At 44.8% G+C, this 17,033-nt stretch overlaps 1 protein-coding gene across 2 annotated transcripts in view; it reads left to right on the top strand.

The window, feature by feature from the left end:
• The window catches only part of Mccc2 (methylcrotonoyl-CoA carboxylase 2), a 69,574-nt gene that overhangs the window by 17,375 nt on the left and 35,166 nt on the right, over positions 1-17,033 (top strand). For both annotated transcript variants that reach the window (XM_036207170.1, XM_036207171.1), the window contains exons 3-6: positions 2,979-3,063; positions 3,672-3,773; positions 9,472-9,599; positions 11,492-11,604. In XM_036207170.1, coding sequence (XP_036063063.1) covers positions 2,979-3,063; positions 3,672-3,773; positions 9,472-9,599; positions 11,492-11,604 — 428 coding nt within the window. The remainder of the gene's footprint in view (positions 1-2,978; positions 3,064-3,671; positions 3,774-9,471; positions 9,600-11,491; positions 11,605-17,033) is intronic.

Genomic DNA, 17,033 nt, shown 5'->3' with positions numbered 1-17,033 from the left:
AATAGGTCTGTAATCCTAACACGGGAAGGAGAAGCAGGAGGAAGCAGAGTTCATGGGGAGCCGTGGCTCTGTGGCACATCGGAGGCCAGCCAAACCACATGAGACCCTGTCTTGAAAAGGAAAACACATACACACTTGGTTCTGTGCTCATTGAGTCTGCACCAAAGATGACTCAGCCGTGGCTCCTTATGAAGCCAGAATAGCGCTGCGTCAAACTCCAGAGAGAACTGAGGAGGAGGAGGGCCGCTGTCTTCAGTATCCTTTCCCTCTCCCTGCTCTTTGTCACCCACCTCCCACCTAGGGCTCCTCAACTGCTGGCCCCTTAATGAGCGCTGTGTCACCCACCTCCAAAGGCCTTTGCTCAAGGCTTGCTTTCGTTATTTAAAAATCACGTGGACAGTCCTTCTGTTTGCTTTTCACTATTGAAGTAAATTAGTGCACACTACGCTGCATTGAAGTATGAGGTTGGAAGCATTGAAGTATGAGGTTGGAAGCCTTTTGACCCACACACCAACACCTGCATCAAGGTAGCATCCCCTAGAACTTCTGTTCTTTGTAATGCCTTCATCCCTTTCCCCACCCCAAACACAAATCATTAGGGACTTGGCCAGTAGTTGGGAGAAGAGAGAAGGCAATTTTAATCTTAATATCTTGCAACTAGCTCATTTTGAAAGGAGAAATAATTTGTGATATAGTTTTCTTGGTAACCTAAAAGTAAATTTAAGAGTTTTCTGTGAGCCGGGCGGTGGTGGCACACACCTTTAATTCCAGCACCTGGGACAGAGGTGTAGCATGAATCTTAAAAGGTCTTATTAATAAAAACAAACCCAGGGCCTGGTATTGGGGTGAATGCCAGAAGATCAGAGAAGCAGAACAAGCTACAGCTTCCTCACTTCGACAGTTCCACAGCTGATCCTTTTCCTCAGACTGGAAGCCTCTGAGTCCTCATTCAGAATGAATCTCAGCTGAACTGCTGCTCAAAAGCCTAAAAGCTTAACCAGCTCTAATTCCTGGTCCTCACACCTTATACACCTTTCTGCTTTCTGCCATCACTTCCTGGGATTAAAGGCATGAGTCACCATGCCTGGCTGTTTCCAGTGTGGCTTTGAATTCACAGAGATCCGGATGGATCTCTGCCTCCCAAGTGAGAGGATTAAAGGTGTGTGTGCCACCATTTTCTGGCCTCTGTATCTAGTGGCTGTTCTGTTCTCTGACTCCAGATATGTTTATTAGGGTACACAATATTTTGGGGAATACAAATATCACCACACAGAGGCAGGTGGATCTCTGTGAGTTCGAGGCCAGCCTGAAGTTCCAGGACTGCCAGGAATATTACTCAGAGAAACCCAGTCTCAAAAAACCAAAGAAAAAAAGAGAGAGAGAGAAAGAAAAAAAGAAAAAGAAGAAAAAAGTATTCTTTTAGCCAAGATCCCTGATTTGAAAAATAAGGCTTATTTAGAAGCTTGTTTGAAATGGGTATGAACATAATTTCTTATCTTAATCAACAAAGAAATGGTGCTCTTAAATTGTTGACTATTTTATCAGGCAGAGGCTATGTTAAGATATATTTGTGGGCAATAGTAAAAAGCATTTTCTGGCAGCTTGATATGTCTCCCATTCCGTTGCTGTGGCTTGCTCAGAGCCACACGGGTGGACAGACACTCAGTCACAGATGCCTTGGCTTGCAGGTTGGGTGGTGAGGCTTGGGTGCTCCTTTGGCTTCAAGAAGCCTGACTGGAGTAGCTGCCCTGCCCTTGGGTTAGTGTAATTTTGTCAAGACTTGGGCAATGTTGGGAACCACGGAAGACCATCTCTGAGTCAAGATATTACGAAGGGGACTTGGTAATCACTGTGGCGGGGTTTCAGCTTTCTTATGTGCAGACCTAACGGTACCTTTCTGCAAGTCTGCACATGCCAAGCATGGAGGGGACGCCCAAAGCTAGACTTTTACCTGATCCAAACACAGAATAGGAATGTTCACATGTACAGTGTGGAACATGTACATGTGGTAGTGTTTAGTACATGTGGGGCAATGAGATGATATTGTAGTGTCTGAATTCTAATGAAAATAGCATGCCATTCCCTTTAGACAGTTACTAGTGACTTTAGAACATGTATGATATATCCTCTAGGATTAGGAATAGATGTGTGTGTGTGTGTGTGTGTGTGTGTGTGTGTACATGTACATCTAGTGTATGAATGTGTGTATATGTGCGAGCACTCATACACATGCACACACATGTGGGGGGGGGAATGGTGCACATGCATATTTGTGTGTGGAGGCTAGAGGTTAACATCGTCTCTTTCTCTGTCACTGTCCACTTTAATTTTTGAGACAGTCTTCCACTGAATCTGGAGTTCGTCAGTTCAGATAGGCTACCTTGCCAGTGAGCTCCAGGATGTATCAGCCCATTGGTGTGGAGTTAGAGATCATGCTACTGTGCCTGGCTTTACACAGATGCTGGGGACCCAAACTCAGGTCTTCATGCCTGCATGGCAGGAACTTGTTGACTGAACCATCTCCCCAGATCCAAGTGTGTGTGTGTGTGTGTGTGTGTGTGTGTGTGTGTGTGTGTGTATGTTTTATGCATATACCATTTAAAAACTCAGTTTATTTACTGCATAAAATTGACATCTGGTATATTGAGTGATGTAAAAAGAATTAGCTCTTTCTCAGAACTTTTTGTATTTTTCCTTTTATTATTTATTTATTTATTTGATTTTTCCAGACAAGGTTTCTCTGTGCTGGCTGTCCTGGAACTCTCTGCAGACCAGGCTGGCCTTGAACTCACAGAGATCCACCTGCCTCTGTCTTCCAAGTGCTGAGATTAAAGGAGTATGTCACTACCATCTGGCCAATTGAACCTTTTTTAAAGTGCCATGTTTGGAGTGGAGCATTGTATGTGTTCCTAGCGTTAGGTGAGATGGAGGCCTAGCTCATGACCATCTGCACTAATGTAATCATGATTTTATTGCAGGAGGCAGCGAGAAAGCCCGGGCCCGGCACACATCAAGAGGAAAACTGCTACCCAGAGACAGAATCGACAATCTCATAGACCCAGGGTTGGTGTTAGCGCCTGTGACCTCAATGTGTTCTACTGGACAGTCCCATCAACAAAATTTTTTTGTTTTTGTTTTGTTTTGGTTTGGTTTTTTTAATACACATTGGTGTTTTGCTGCATGTATGTTTGGGTAAGGGTGGTGGGTCCCCTGGAACTGGAGTTACAGACAGCTGTAAGCCACTATTTGGGTGCTGGGAATTGAACCCTGGTTCCTAGGCAGCTTATGGAAACCCCAGATTTGTGTGACCTTAGACTAGTGACTGGGTTTTGGTTTCCTTGTTAGCAAATGAGTTAGTGTGTGTGAAGCCCACAGAAGAGAGCCAGACACATGGTAGATGTTCCGTTACTCCCTTTCTATGATAATATACGCATTTGCACAGCACTTTAACAGTAAATTCCAGTATTTTACTGTAGCCTGTTACCTGGATGTACTATATAAATTTCTGTGCATTTTTGTCAGGTCTTATTTTAGAAATCTTTTTGTAGGTTTTTTATGTGTAACATGCATATTGGAAATACTGCCCTGTTTTGAAACAAATCTTTCCATTCTTATGTGTAACTTTTTAAATACAGATATTTAATCTAGACAACATCCTTTCTTCCCTCTAGGTCTCCCTTTCTGGAATTCTCCCAGTTTGCAGGTTACCAGTTGTATGGTGATGAGGAAGTCCCTGCAGGTGGCATCATTACGGGCATTGGGCGTGTGTCGGGGTGAGTCTTCCACCTATGCACAGTTGTGAGGGGCAGAGGAAGATGTTGCTAGAATGCGGGCACCTGAAACTTGTTATGCCCAGGTTATGAGCCCCCCAGAGGCTGCCAGGAGTCCGAGTTCGTATGCAAAAGCAAAGAGCCTTTATTGCAAGCTCGAGCTTGGGCTCTCTGTCACAATGGTTAGATCAGGGAGAGCCCTGAGCTCAGTTGAGGCAGAGTTTTTAAGGAGTAAAGGATGGGGGGGTAGGGGAATTCCGGATTCAGATGGGAGTTGGACTCCTGATTGGGCAGGAATGAGGTAACAGAAGTCTTGTCAAACAGGGATCGGTACTGGCTTTGCTGTAAGGAAATTGGCTATTTAGATACACGTGATGTAATCTATCCTTAATGTTCTGGAGCATCTAGTACTTGTTTGTCTCAATTCTGATTGGTCCACCACAAGGTGCAGTTTGTGGCTTTTCCTGGTTATTGTAAGGGTGAGGCCTAGTCCCACCCTTAGTTAGTCTGCAGCCTGTCATAGCTGCATTAATGTGAACACTCACTCTGCATGTTGGCAGTAAGCTTTGTGTTCTTTAAGACTTGAGTGTCTCATACGTATTAGGTTCATCTGTGGAGCTATAGAAATAACAAATTAAAGGGAGAAAAATCAAAATCAGCCAGAGTTTCCGTGTTCAATTTAGACTTCCCTATTTCCCCTGTGTGTGGACTTTTTAAATTTTTTTTTCTATTAAAAAGTTGTTTTGTTTTTTTTTTTTCCCCACAATACATTTTGGTCATATTCTTTCCCTTCCACCAATCCCTCCCAGGTTCTCTACCCATACAACTTCATGTTTTTCTCTCTCTCTCTCTCAAAAAAAAAAGAAAGAAAGAAAGAGAGAGAGAGAGAGAGAGAGAGAGAGAGAGAGAGAGGGAGAGAAGAGAAGGAAAAAAAACCAGACAAACAAAAACAAAAACAAAAAAACCCAGAAAAATTGTTAAAGCCAGGTGTGGTGGGGTGTGCCTGTAATCCCAGCACTCAGGAGACAGAGGCAGGCAGAGCTCTTGAGCTTGAAGCTAGCCTGGTCTGCAGAGCAAGTTCCAGGGCAGCCAGGGTGACACAGAGAAACCCTGTCTCAAAAATTAAAAGAAAGAAAGAAAGAAAAAGAAAATGAATGAGACAAAAATCTATTTGGAGGAGGAGGCGGAAAGGCTGTGTGAGCCAGAGGTGGTGGCTGGCTCTGAGGAAACAGCGTCTTCCAGACACAACAGAACAGAACTGTCACACATAGGAACTCACAGAGACTGTGTGCACGCTCAAGACTTGCACAGGTTTAAACCACAGCAAGTCCCAGCACTGAGAAAGGGAGTGAGCACAGAGTCCCACCTCTAGCCAAGAAACTATTTGCAGTTGATACCTGCAGAGAAAGGGTAGATAAATCTCTGTTGGCAAGCTGAGTTTTCAGAAGCTCTCCATCTCGTCTCTTGCCCAGCTGGTGAATGCAGCTGTTTTAGAGAAGCAAGTACCAAGTGTCCATTGTGTTTCCAGGCAGCAGCATCATGACCTGGGACTGGTTAGAACAGCAAGCTCTTGGGCCTTCCCCAGAAGTGCTAACTTGACCCTGTGTTTTAACAAGCCCCGTAGGTTTTCTGATGCTGATGTTAGAACCAGGTAGAGGTTGGGAATCTAGTCTACCTGGTGTTAAACTTCTTCCCGTGCTTATGTGTGATGATGAAGTTACCATGTCAGTTCTGCACCGGGGACTGTGTGAACTCCTCTTGATCCTTACCGAGGCTGAGTGAGAGGCGCTGTCATGTCATCACGCAGTGCAGAGAAGGACCCAGGCTCAGAGAGGCCAATGCCTTGCCGCACATCGAGGGACCTGGGAAACCTGCCTTGGATCTTTCCGGGCTCTCCTGGTGCCGTTGTCACCAGCTTGGAGGCTGGTTTATGACACATGTTCCCCAATCCCGTGACTCGTGACTTCAGGAGAGGTATAGAAAGAGCCATGGTTCACCAGTCACCATTGTAGATGAACGGTCTTATTAAATAAGAAACACAGAGCCAAATACAGAGTTAAGAGCCAAGAGGTCAGAGCAGTAGCTTAAAACCTCCTTACCCTTCCTGCCACTGCCGTCCTTCCCTCAGCAAGAGATCTACTACTTCCTGTGTGTCTGTTCTTTCATTGACTTTCTGTTCTGCCTTCTCATTGGTTGTAAACCCAACCTCATGACCTCCTCGTCATTGCCTGTCTGTACAGACCTCCAGGTCTTCTATGGTTGGTATTGAGATTAAAGGCCTGTGTCTCCATGCTGACTGTGACCTTGAACACAGAGTTCTGCCTGTTGTGTGGTCAGGATTAAAGGTGTGCGCCTCCACCGCCCAGCTTCTGCTATGGCTTGCTATTAGCTCTGACCACCAGGCAACTTTATTTATGAACATACAAATAAAATCACATTTCAGTACAAATAAAATATCACCGGTCACCATCCTTGCTACTTGACTTAACCCGTCTTTACCTTCTGGTCTCTGGGCTTAATGTTCACCAGTGTGCAGGCAAATTGTTCTGGAGGGTCTTCTGGGCCATTTAGAAATAATCTTTCAAAAAATGAAATCTAATTCAAAATTAAACCGAATTCCTCTATCCTGGAAACCCATAATTAAGGAGAGTATTCTTTGTCACCGCTCCGGGCACAGTGACTGTGGACACCTGGAAACATGCTCTCCCACTGTGTTCGCCCACACATGCAGTCATCATACTGTTGTCTTCCTGTGAAACGGCTACCATCTTCATCTGAGCAGCTGTGCCTGCCTGATCGACACCTCCCAGTCAGATGTGAGACCATTGGCTTTCTCTCAGAGGAGGCGGGCGGGCGGGCCACTGGCGGGAGGGCCACTGGCGGGAGGGCCACTGGCCTCTCCCCTGAGACTCCAGCAGCTCCTTCCAGCCATTTGTATGCAGAGGTGCTAGAGTATGGGCCAAGGAATGTCACCTGAAGGGGTGCAGCTGTGGGGAAGCATCATCATCCGTGCTGGGTGAAGACTTCTTTGGGGTCACCCACTATCCCTGTGAGTAGTCCCTCACCAGGTCCGATAAACTCATCGGTTCCCCGGGATGTCCTTTGGTGGAATTAGACGTTGGTTTATCACTGGGACCTTTTAAGGAGCGGGTAGATGTTGCTTACGTCTCCCTGGTGAAAGAATGCCAGACACAGATACAGCCTGAGGACTGTGAGAATATCAACGCGATACTGTCTTGACTTGTTCTGCATGGACATCGATATCCAGGGATCAATATCGCGCATATTGACTTTTCCCAGACAAGCAAATGGGAGGGAAGATGGTGACTGAGTGGACTATAGCTGCTCTAGTGTGGGGTGTCAGGACCGGGAGGAGTCCGCTCATTTCATGGACGTAAAGTGAACGCTGCTGTGGTTTAAGTGCCCTTCCACAGAAAGTTTGGGTGAACACTGTATTGTCAGTTCTCATTCTGTGGTGAGCACAGGTGCCTGTGTTTGCGGGAGACTGCTTCCAGCAGAAGACAGACCTTGTTAGCTTTCTTTTCTGCTTAGTTTGGGCGTGGCTAGGGCTCAGAGCTCAGACAGGTAGCACAGCTCTTCCTGGTCCTGCTTGGCTGTGTTGGCTCTCAAGCCCAGAGGCAGAGGTGGCCTCAGCCAACAGAGAGGACCTGGGGTTCGTGCTGCAGCCTGTCGGCTGCTCAGCCAGAGCAGGAACACTGAGCAGGAAAGCCTGGCTCACGTGCTCTCTTACGCTGTGGGCTGCGCTGCTTTTGAACCAGCTGGCTTAAAAACAGGAGTTTCTAAAAGAAAGTTTAGTTCCAGTACCAAATAATGGGGGGTAGATGGGCAAAGCCAGAGCAGATGGGCATTACAGTGTTTTTGTGAACTGAGTTTATTTCTCTTCTGTAACCTGTCTGTGGGGATTGATGATGGACATATGCCACCATGCCAGCTGTATGGGATACTGGGAATCGAAATTAGGCCTTCAGTGTATCATGCAGTACTCTCCCATCTAATCCATATACAGAGTCCTTTGTGTTATTCTATTTAAAATTCATATTTGTTGTGACTTCAAACACACAAATTTATTCTAGAAAGATTGTGTGTGTGTGTTTGTGTAATTTCTTTGTTTCCTATGGTTGTAATAGTAATAAACATTGTTTTTCTTTTCTCTGTGGTGCTGGAGTTTGAACTCTGTGCTGTGTACATTCAGGGTAAATGCCCACTGAGCTAGATCCACAGACCTTGTTTTTTAAAGACAGGGTCTTAACTCTTTAGGTCCAGGCTGGCCTTGAACTCACTGTATAATTGATTTCCAACTTTGAATCCTCCTGCTGGTACTTCTCAAGTGCTGGGATTTCAGACACCACTACATGCAGTGATTGAGTCCCTTTTGAAAATATGAAAAGCATATCTTAGTATTCCTGGCAGTTTATTCTTGTTTTTTCTACTTTTTAAAAATTTATTTTTTCATTAAACAAAATTTGTATGAGTATTTCTGACTGAATGTATGTCTGTGCACCATGTGTGTGCCTAGTGCCGAGGAAGATCAGACTGAGTTATAGATGCTTGTGAGCCACCTCGTGGGTGCTGGGAATCAAACGTGGGTCCTCTCAAAGAGCTGGCAGTGCTCTTTACTGCTGAGCCATCTCTCTGCCCCATTTAGTTTCTTTCTTAAAAGGATACTATATAATTTATTTATTTTTATCTTATGTGCATGTATGTCTGTGTGAGGTGTCAGGTCCCCTGGAATTGGAGTTACAGACAGCAGTGAGCTGCCATGTGAGTGCTGGGATTTGAACCTGGGTCCTCTGGAAGAGCAGTTAGTGCTCTTAATCACTGAGACATCTCTCCGGCCCCTTAAAAGGACACTTTAAAGTTTTAGATTAGAGTTGCTTGCCCTAGAAAATTGGATTTTTAAAAAGACATCATCGTCTTGTTAGGATCCTTTCATTTCAAGAACCATACTGAGTGCTGGAGAGATGCCCCGTGGTTGAGAAACTGCCTGCTCTTCCAGAGGACTGGGAGTCAGTTCCCAGCACCCACATGCAGCTAACAGATATCTGTAACCCCAGATCCAGAGGATCCAACTCTTTCTTCTGGCCTCCATTTGGCACTACACATATGTGGTGCACAGATTACATTCAGGCAAAACACCCAGATCCATAAAATAAAAATAAATTAAAAAGGAAAGACCAAAATGAACCTTACTGAACAGTGGCTTAGGTTAATGTCTCAATACTAATGGAGGACTAATGGCCCTTTAAAAAAAAAATCAAATGTGAGTGTGTAATCTTGTTAAAAGTGATTATTTTCTATTGGATTAATGAATGTGAACCATAGTTAAAGCTTGGTTTTACTTTTTTTTTTTAGATTTATTTATTTATTTATGTATACAATGTTCTGTCTGCATGTGTGCCTGCAGGTCAGAAGAGGGCACCAGATCTCATTATGGATGGTTGTGAGCCACCACGTGGTTGCTGGGGATTGAACTCAGAACTTTTGGAAGAGCAGCCAGTGCTCTTAACCTCTGAGCCATCTCTGCAGCACCCAAAGCTTGGTTTTACAACGTGAGACCATCAGCTAGAGAGAGGCACTGGTAATCGAAGGCTGTATGGCATGCTCTAGTTATGATAAGCTTAATTGCCTTTAATTTTGCAGAAAGCTCACGGTCTCTTTCAATGGAATTTCTGCCTTTCAGGGTAGAATGCATGATTGTGGCCAACGATGCCACCGTCAAAGGAGGCAGCTACTACCCAGTGACTGTGAAAAAGCACGTTCGGGCCCAAGAGATCGCACTGCAGAACAGGCTCCCGTGCGTCTACCTGGGCAAGTCACAAGTGCACTGTGAACTGTGTGTTGTAGCTGGTAAAAATGGAAGCCCGTGTAGAGGGCGGTGTGCAGGACATCAGCCCTGGCTGTCAAAAATCCTGCTGGTTCCTCCTGAGTGAGAAAGGAATATAGTGTTTGCTGAGAGCCGAGGGGAAGGTAACTAAGAACTGCCCGTAGTACCACAGAGGTAAATTAACATTTTGTTGTGTGCTGGCTTTACCCCTGGATATCTTATTTTTCTGTTCACTATAATTTCCTCAAACTATTACAAAATAGCTAATATTTATGGATCTCTTGAGAGCCGGGCACTGTGTTGAATACTTGAATATTATGTAATTTTAATAGATTTTAATTTAAGATGCGGTTAATTTCCAGAGAGAGTCAGTTTTCATTTGAGAGTAAAACTACATTTGCATTAACGGCTGTTTTGAATTGAATCTAAAAGCAAAGCAATTTAGAATTGGCAGCTTCGGGAACCTGGTTTAGTCCGCCCAAACCCTAGCACACGTTATTCATTTGTAAACAGGTCATAATAGAGATACTTTTTTTCCCTTTTTCTGGGAAAGTGAATTTGCCTGGTTGACTCATAGTGTGAACTTCTTTGTACACATAGGAAATAGCAAATGAAGCCAAGGCTGCTTGCAGCCACCTGCTGGTCGCTACAGGGGCCGGTATGCTAGAGAATATTAACATTGTCTCCATCTTCAGGGAGGCCGTATTTAATGGGAGATGGGATTCAAAAATATTAAATAATAAAAGGCAGTGATTGGGCTGGAGAGATGGCTCAGAGGTTAAGAGCACTAACTGCTCTTCCAGAGGTCTAGAGGTTCTGAGTTCAATTCCTAGCACCCACATGGTGGCTCACAACCATCTGCAATGAGATCTGGCTCCCTCTTCTGTATGCATAATCAATCAATCAATCAATCAATCAATCAATAAATCTTTCAAATAAAAGACAATGACTGTAGGCAATAATAGTTGGGTGAAGGATTAGTTAACTTCTAATTGTTTCTCTAATTTTTGACACATGGTCTGTGTAGTCTTGGCTAGCTTGGAGCTCACAGAGATCCTCCAGTCTCTGCCTCCTGAGAGCTAGGAGCGTAAAGGTGTGCACCACCACACCCAGCTCTTGTTTTTCTTTTTAACATTTATTCTGTACACTCAGAGTAGATGTTGGACTAAAGGTTTTTTACATTCATAATTTCACGTCCTCCTCATAGCTATGTGAAATGGTTACTATTGCTCATTTGATAACTAGGGAGGTGTTTAGAATGGCCAGGAAACACACCTCTGATCTCATAATTGCACAACTGTGAAATAAAAAAAAAATCTGTTTTGAGACAAAAGTCTCCCTGTATATAGCCCAAGCTGGCTTCACATGCCTGGTCATCCTGAGTGATGGCAAGCACTCTAGTCCATTACTTCAATCTGTAGTAAAACCAGTCTTGATACTTAGGAAGCGGAGGCAGGAGGATCACAGCATGAGCCATACAAATAAACCACTTAAAGAAAAAAAATCAAATCTAGACAAATGAAAACGAGAAATAGTACAAGGAAGCAACGTGCAAATTACCCATTAATCCTTTAATGGTTCTTGTGTTGGTCTAGGGAGATGCATTTTCAGTTCCACTGGCGAATTCATGGTGTTCTCTGGGTCTTTGGCTGCTCTTTAAGGGACAGTGTCCTGAGCAGTTCATGTGGAGTTTCGATTGAAGGTTGGAAAGCCAACAGTGTTGGGAGGAAACCTGTGGTTGTGTTGGGATCGGAGACTCCCGAGGGAGTGGGCAAGCTTTTGTGACTGAGAGTGATCTAGTTATCTTAGGTCTTCATGGGTCTGATTAGCTGTGGCCATTCCTTGAGTGTGCTCACCTCTCCTTTTCCTCATGCAGTTGACTCGGGAGGGGCCAACTTACCCCGGCAAGCAGACACCTTTCCAGACCGGGACCACTTTGGACGCATATTCTATAATCAGGCAATTATGTCTTCTGAAAATATCACACAGGTAATTAATTTCTCATTAGTCAAAATGTGTTTTTTGTTTAAAAAACAAAAACAAAAAAAACCTCCGCTGCACAGTGGTGGCACACGCCTGTAATCTCAGCACTCGGGAGGCAGAGGCAGGTGGATCTCTGTGAGTTCGAGGCCAGCCTGGTCTACAGAATGAGATCCAGGACAGGCACCAAAACTACACAGAGAAACCCTGTCTCAAAAAAACAAAACAAAACAAACAAACAAAAACCAAGATTAAAATGAATGTTAATTACCTAAGGAAAACCGGTTTGAAAAAAAAGTCTTTTATTTTTTTAGGACTGATCTATTTGTACAGGGGAAACTGTAGTGTATGGGTAAAGAGACACAGAGATAAGTTCATTCCAACATTGCTTATCAGAGCAAAAGATAATGAATTCATGGGCATCATTAGAAGATTCATAGTGTTGTTTTGCTGTTAAAAACCAATGAAGTAGAATGTATGCATCAAGAAATAAACCCCGGGCTGGAGAGATGTCTCAGAGGTTAAGAGCACTGCTTGTTCTTCCAGAGGTCCTGAGTTCAATTCCCAGTAACCACATGGTGGCTCACAACCATCTGTAATGAGATCTGGCGCCCTCTTCTGGCCTGCAGGCATATGTGCAGACAGAACACTGTACACGTAATAAATAAATAAATCTTAAAAAAAAAAAAAAGAAAGAAAAGAAATAAACCCCAAAGCTATCTTGAGAGAGAGCTGTAAGGTAAATGTAGAGCCAGTGCACGTGGGTTTGACAATTGGGTGCATGACTGTGTCATGCTTGTGTGTAAGCGTGCTTGGAGACTGGCACACTCAACTCTGAACAGTGTGGTGGAGGAAGGAGAGAAAAGGGGGTTGTTTAAGAGGATTGTGGGGACTTCATTTATAAGCCTGAAATATTTTATTTCCTTGACGTTCTCAGGGTGTGTGAATATAAAGTCACTATAAAGGGTCTTGTTAGATGTGATTACTTGAAGGACTGTGAGATGAGGTGAGGTGTTTCTAGACGCCCTAGGTGGCCTTAAATCAATGGTAAGTGTGACATCTAGAGAAGGCAGCCAGCCAGTTGCACACACTGTCCTCTGTTCTCCATTATAGCCTTCTTTTTTTCTTTTTGGTTTTTCGAGACAGGGTTTCTCTGTGTAGCTTTGGTGCCTTTCCTGGATCTCACTCTGTAGACCAGGCTGGCCTCGAACTCACAGAGATCCGCCTGCCTCTGCCTCCCGAGTGCTGGGATTACAGGCGTGTGCCGCCGCCGCCACCATCACCCTGCAGATTACAGCCTTCTTAAGGGGGGCCAGAGACCAGGGTTTTCAGCCCTGGCCCCACTCCCCTCTAAACCTCCCCACCCCAGAGGCCCCTCACTGTGCAGCTTCTTTGTGTCAGCTTTTGGTTCCCCAAACTCTTCAGTTTCATGCTGAGCTCCCTTATTCCTCCTCTTTTACTCTATCCTTCCAATCCCACAAGGACCCGTCCTCAGTAATTGAATAAAATTTCAAGTCATTGCCTGTCCCCTGGTGTGGGCCCTTGGCCCTCCCAATCTCTGTCTCCAAGCCCCAGGGTTCTGCTGTCTCTGTAGGTTTTCTGCTGTCTCTGTAGGTTTTCTGCTAATGCCTTGGTGTGAAATAGATGTGTGTGTGTGTGTGTGTGTGTGTGTGTGTGTGTGTGTGTGTGTGTGGTGTGGTGTGTGTGTGTGTGAGTGTGTGTGATTTCTGCCTCTGGTTCCTGGTTAAGAAAAGCTTGGGGTTCCCATGTTTGGTCTCTATCCCATTCCTAAGACAGAACTCCTATGACCCTGGTCAATAAGGATGCCAGGAACATCTTTTGTTTTCATGTTTGGTTTTTGATTCCTGGTACAAAGCTGCTAAATCCCTTGGGCTTTCCTGGGCAGTTAGAGCATCCTTTCTTCTAATGAGGCAGCTCCTGATGGAGATTGGCAACCAGAAAGATCAAGCCATGATCTGAAACTTGACGACCTGCTCCTCTCCCTCTGATCTTCTGGAGGAGAGGGGCTGGGAATAAAGATGCTCCCTTATGTCTGCATGATGAAGCCGCCATACTAATCCTTCCTGCAAATCCTTGTAGATATAATTCTAAACGGTCTTATTCAGTAAGAAACACAGAGCCAAATAAAGAGTTAAAAGCCCAGAGATGGAGCAGTAGCCAAGAGAGAGCTAAGACCACCTTATCTTACCACTCGCTGCCATCCTTCCCCGAGAGACCTTCTTCCTGTGCCCTATCTCTTTATTGCTTTTCTGTTCTGCCTTCTCATTGGGTCTAAACCCAACCACATGACTTCCTCGTCACTTCCTGTCTATATTGACCTCCAGGTCTCTATGGTTTGTACTGAGATTAAAGGTTTTGGGTCACCGCTTGGCTGTGTCTTTGAACACACAGAGACTCTGCCTGCCGTGTGATTGGATTAAGGGCGTGTGCCACCACCGCTGGACTTCTGCTAAATGGCTTGCTCTTAGCTGTGATCCCCAGGCAACTTTATTAACATACACATAAAATCACATTTCAGCACAAATAAAATATCACCATAAATCCCTATGGGGCTTTCAAGAGCTTCCCACTTGTTACACACATCTGCGTGCCCGGAGGATAGCAGATCTCAGCTCCATGAGGACGAGGTTCCTGAGCTCAGAGATCCTCCAGGCCCTGCCTGTGTACCATCCTCTGGCTGTTTTCTGTGGCCTGTATTGATGAACTAGCAGGCGGAAGTAAAGCATTTGCTTGAGTTCTGTGGGCCATTCTAGCATATTAAACACAAGGAGAGGAAGTAGTAAGAGCTCCTTCAGTTTATAGTTAGGAAGCCTGAAGCTGGTGCTTCTGCCTGCGCTTGGCATTTGAGGTGGGGACAGTCTGGCAGGACGTGGTACTGCCTCCAGATAGTGTCAAAACTGAACTGGATAAGGACACGCCCAGCCGGTGTCCAGATGAGGACAGATTACTTGGTGTGCGAAGATCGCCCTCCCTCATCTCATGGCAGAAGTGTTGAGCGGCTGTATGAGAGAGTAGACGAGACACCGGTTTCTAGACTCTCTCTTGGCTCAACCAGACCTGAGCACCCTACTGTCCCTGCTTGTCTGCTTGGTGCTGTCTTCCTATGACTGTATGTGAGAGTGCCTTTGTGTATCTGTGTGTACCACCCGCATGCCTGGTGCCTCTGGAGAAGGGTGTCGGATCCCCAGGAACTAGAGTTACAGGTGGCTGTGAGTGCCAGGAACCAAACACAGGTTCTCCTCAAGAGCAGCACGTGCTCTTCCCGTGGAGCCGTCTCTCAAGTTCCGATCTTCCTTTCCTGTTGTGGAATTGGCACTCTGACGTCCGTCCTGATTCTTGGCTTTTCCCCCTTACTTAAACTTTTTTAGGTTCAGAATATTTATCTTTCCCGTTCTTTGAATTTCCGCAGCTGTTCTTAACTCTTCTCTCTAGGTGGGTCCTGGCTGATTTCTCATCCTTTGTTGTTGGTTCTTTGTGATTAGAGTAGTATCAGATGAAATTTTATATCTTCACAAATTTCCCTGAGGTGGGACATGTTAGCATTTGTTAAAAGATGGTCTCCTCGTAACTGTTAAAACAAATGCTAACACATGAACTGGTTTCCTCTCCTTTTTTCCCTCCCTCCCTCCCTCCCTCCCTCCCTCCCTCCCTCCCTCCCTCCCTCCCTCTCCCCATCTCTTCCCCACTTTTCCCAATGCTAAGGAGCAAACCTATGTCCTCATGCTGTACCACTGAGCCACATCCCCAGCCCCTTATATTTTGTCACTTAAAATCGTGGCTTGGAGTGATTAAAGGCAGCTGTCTGCAGTGCTATGCCTTGGCTATGGCTTGTCCACCGAAGGACTTTTCTGGAAGCCTGGTCTTCACAGTGGCAGTGCTGAGGTGGTGGATATTCAAGAGGTGGGTCTAGTGGAAGGTGGGTCGGTCATGGAGCACTGCCCCCAAAAGGGATTAATGCAGGATTTTTGGAGTGGACTGATTTCTGTGAGAATGGATTTTAGATTTTATATTATTAAAGTATGAGTATGGACCCCTCTGGTCTCTTGTGACCTATCTTGTCATGTGACCTGTCTTCCTGTCACATGTTTCTGCCATGATGCCACCTGACATAATGTCATTAGAAAGTCCTCACCAGGTGCTGGAGAGATGGTTCAGTGGTTAAGAGCTCTGGCTGCTCTCCCAGAGGACTCCGGTTTGATTCTCAGAACCCACATGGCAGCTCACGACTGTCTTTAACTCCAGTTTCAGGAGATCTGACATCCTCACATAAATAAATAACAAAAATTATAAAATCAGGTACCTAATCTTTCACCCTCCAAAACTTTGAACCAAATAAACCATTTTTTCCTATGTAAAATATCCAGTCTCAGGTATTATATTATAACAACACAGAACAGACTAAGATATGTTATTTATGCATTTGGACAATGATCAGTAATTACCTTTCTCCTATTTCCTACCCCAAGATTTTTTTATTTAAAGTTATTAACCTTGCCCATTGTAGATCTATTTATCCACTTAACTCTAATAATATATCTCTTACAATCTTATCTTTGTTATTTCCTGTATATTCCTAGAAATATATGTTGACAGATATCCATACCTTTCAGGTTTAACATTTGAATTTTGCTTTGAAAGAAAGGAGACTTTTTTAGGTCAAAATATTTATCTTTTTCATTCTTTGAATTTCCACAGCTATTCTTAATTCTTCTCTCTAGATGGGTCCTGGCTGATTTCTCATACTTTTGCTGGTTCTTTGGGATTACAGCAATAGCAGATGAATTTTTATATCTTTATGTATTTTCCTGAAGTGGGACATGCTATTATTTATTAAAAGATGTCTCCTTGTAACTGTAAAACAAATGCCAACACACTGACAGGTTGCAGTAGGCACTCACCTTCATGGACTTGCATGGTGGGTGGGGAACCCCGAGTCTACTCAAGCTTAAAGACCTCTGAGATTGGAGTCCAGCCTTTCTGAGCTGCTATCTAAAGGCTATCTGAAGCCTCCCTGCGGCCATGTGCATGCTCAGGCTGGCCCCTGCAGTCCGCTGTCCTCACGTGGCTGGCTTCTTATGTCTGGGGCTGATTGCCAGCCATAGTCCAGTTGCTGTAGTCCATCTTTGGTGTAGAAAGCCTCTTCTTTCTCCTGAGTGCCTCAGCAGCAAGGTGTGTTTGCTTTGACTAGAAGATCTTTTCGGTTGAAAGGGCTTCATTTATCTAGCTGTGTGCGGGTGCAGTTTCTCAGGCCTCCCATTCCCCCACCCCCCACCCCTTTGCGCTTTTCCCTATTTGCTCTAAATTTTGAAGGTTTTTAGATGATTATCAGGGCTCCCTCTCTTGTGTCTTACCTCCACCTTCCCTTCTCCTTGGGAGAAGCTCATTATTTTTGAAGTTGACCTCATTGTCTGCCTTGT

Source organism: Onychomys torridus, chromosome 15 (assembly GCF_903995425.1).
Source record: "Onychomys torridus chromosome 15, mOncTor1.1, whole genome shotgun sequence".
NCBI classification, from domain to species: Eukaryota; Metazoa; Chordata; class Mammalia; order Rodentia; family Cricetidae; genus Onychomys; species Onychomys torridus.
The sequence above is the reverse complement of the archived record's forward strand: the minus strand, read 5'-3'. Positions and strand labels throughout refer to the sequence as shown.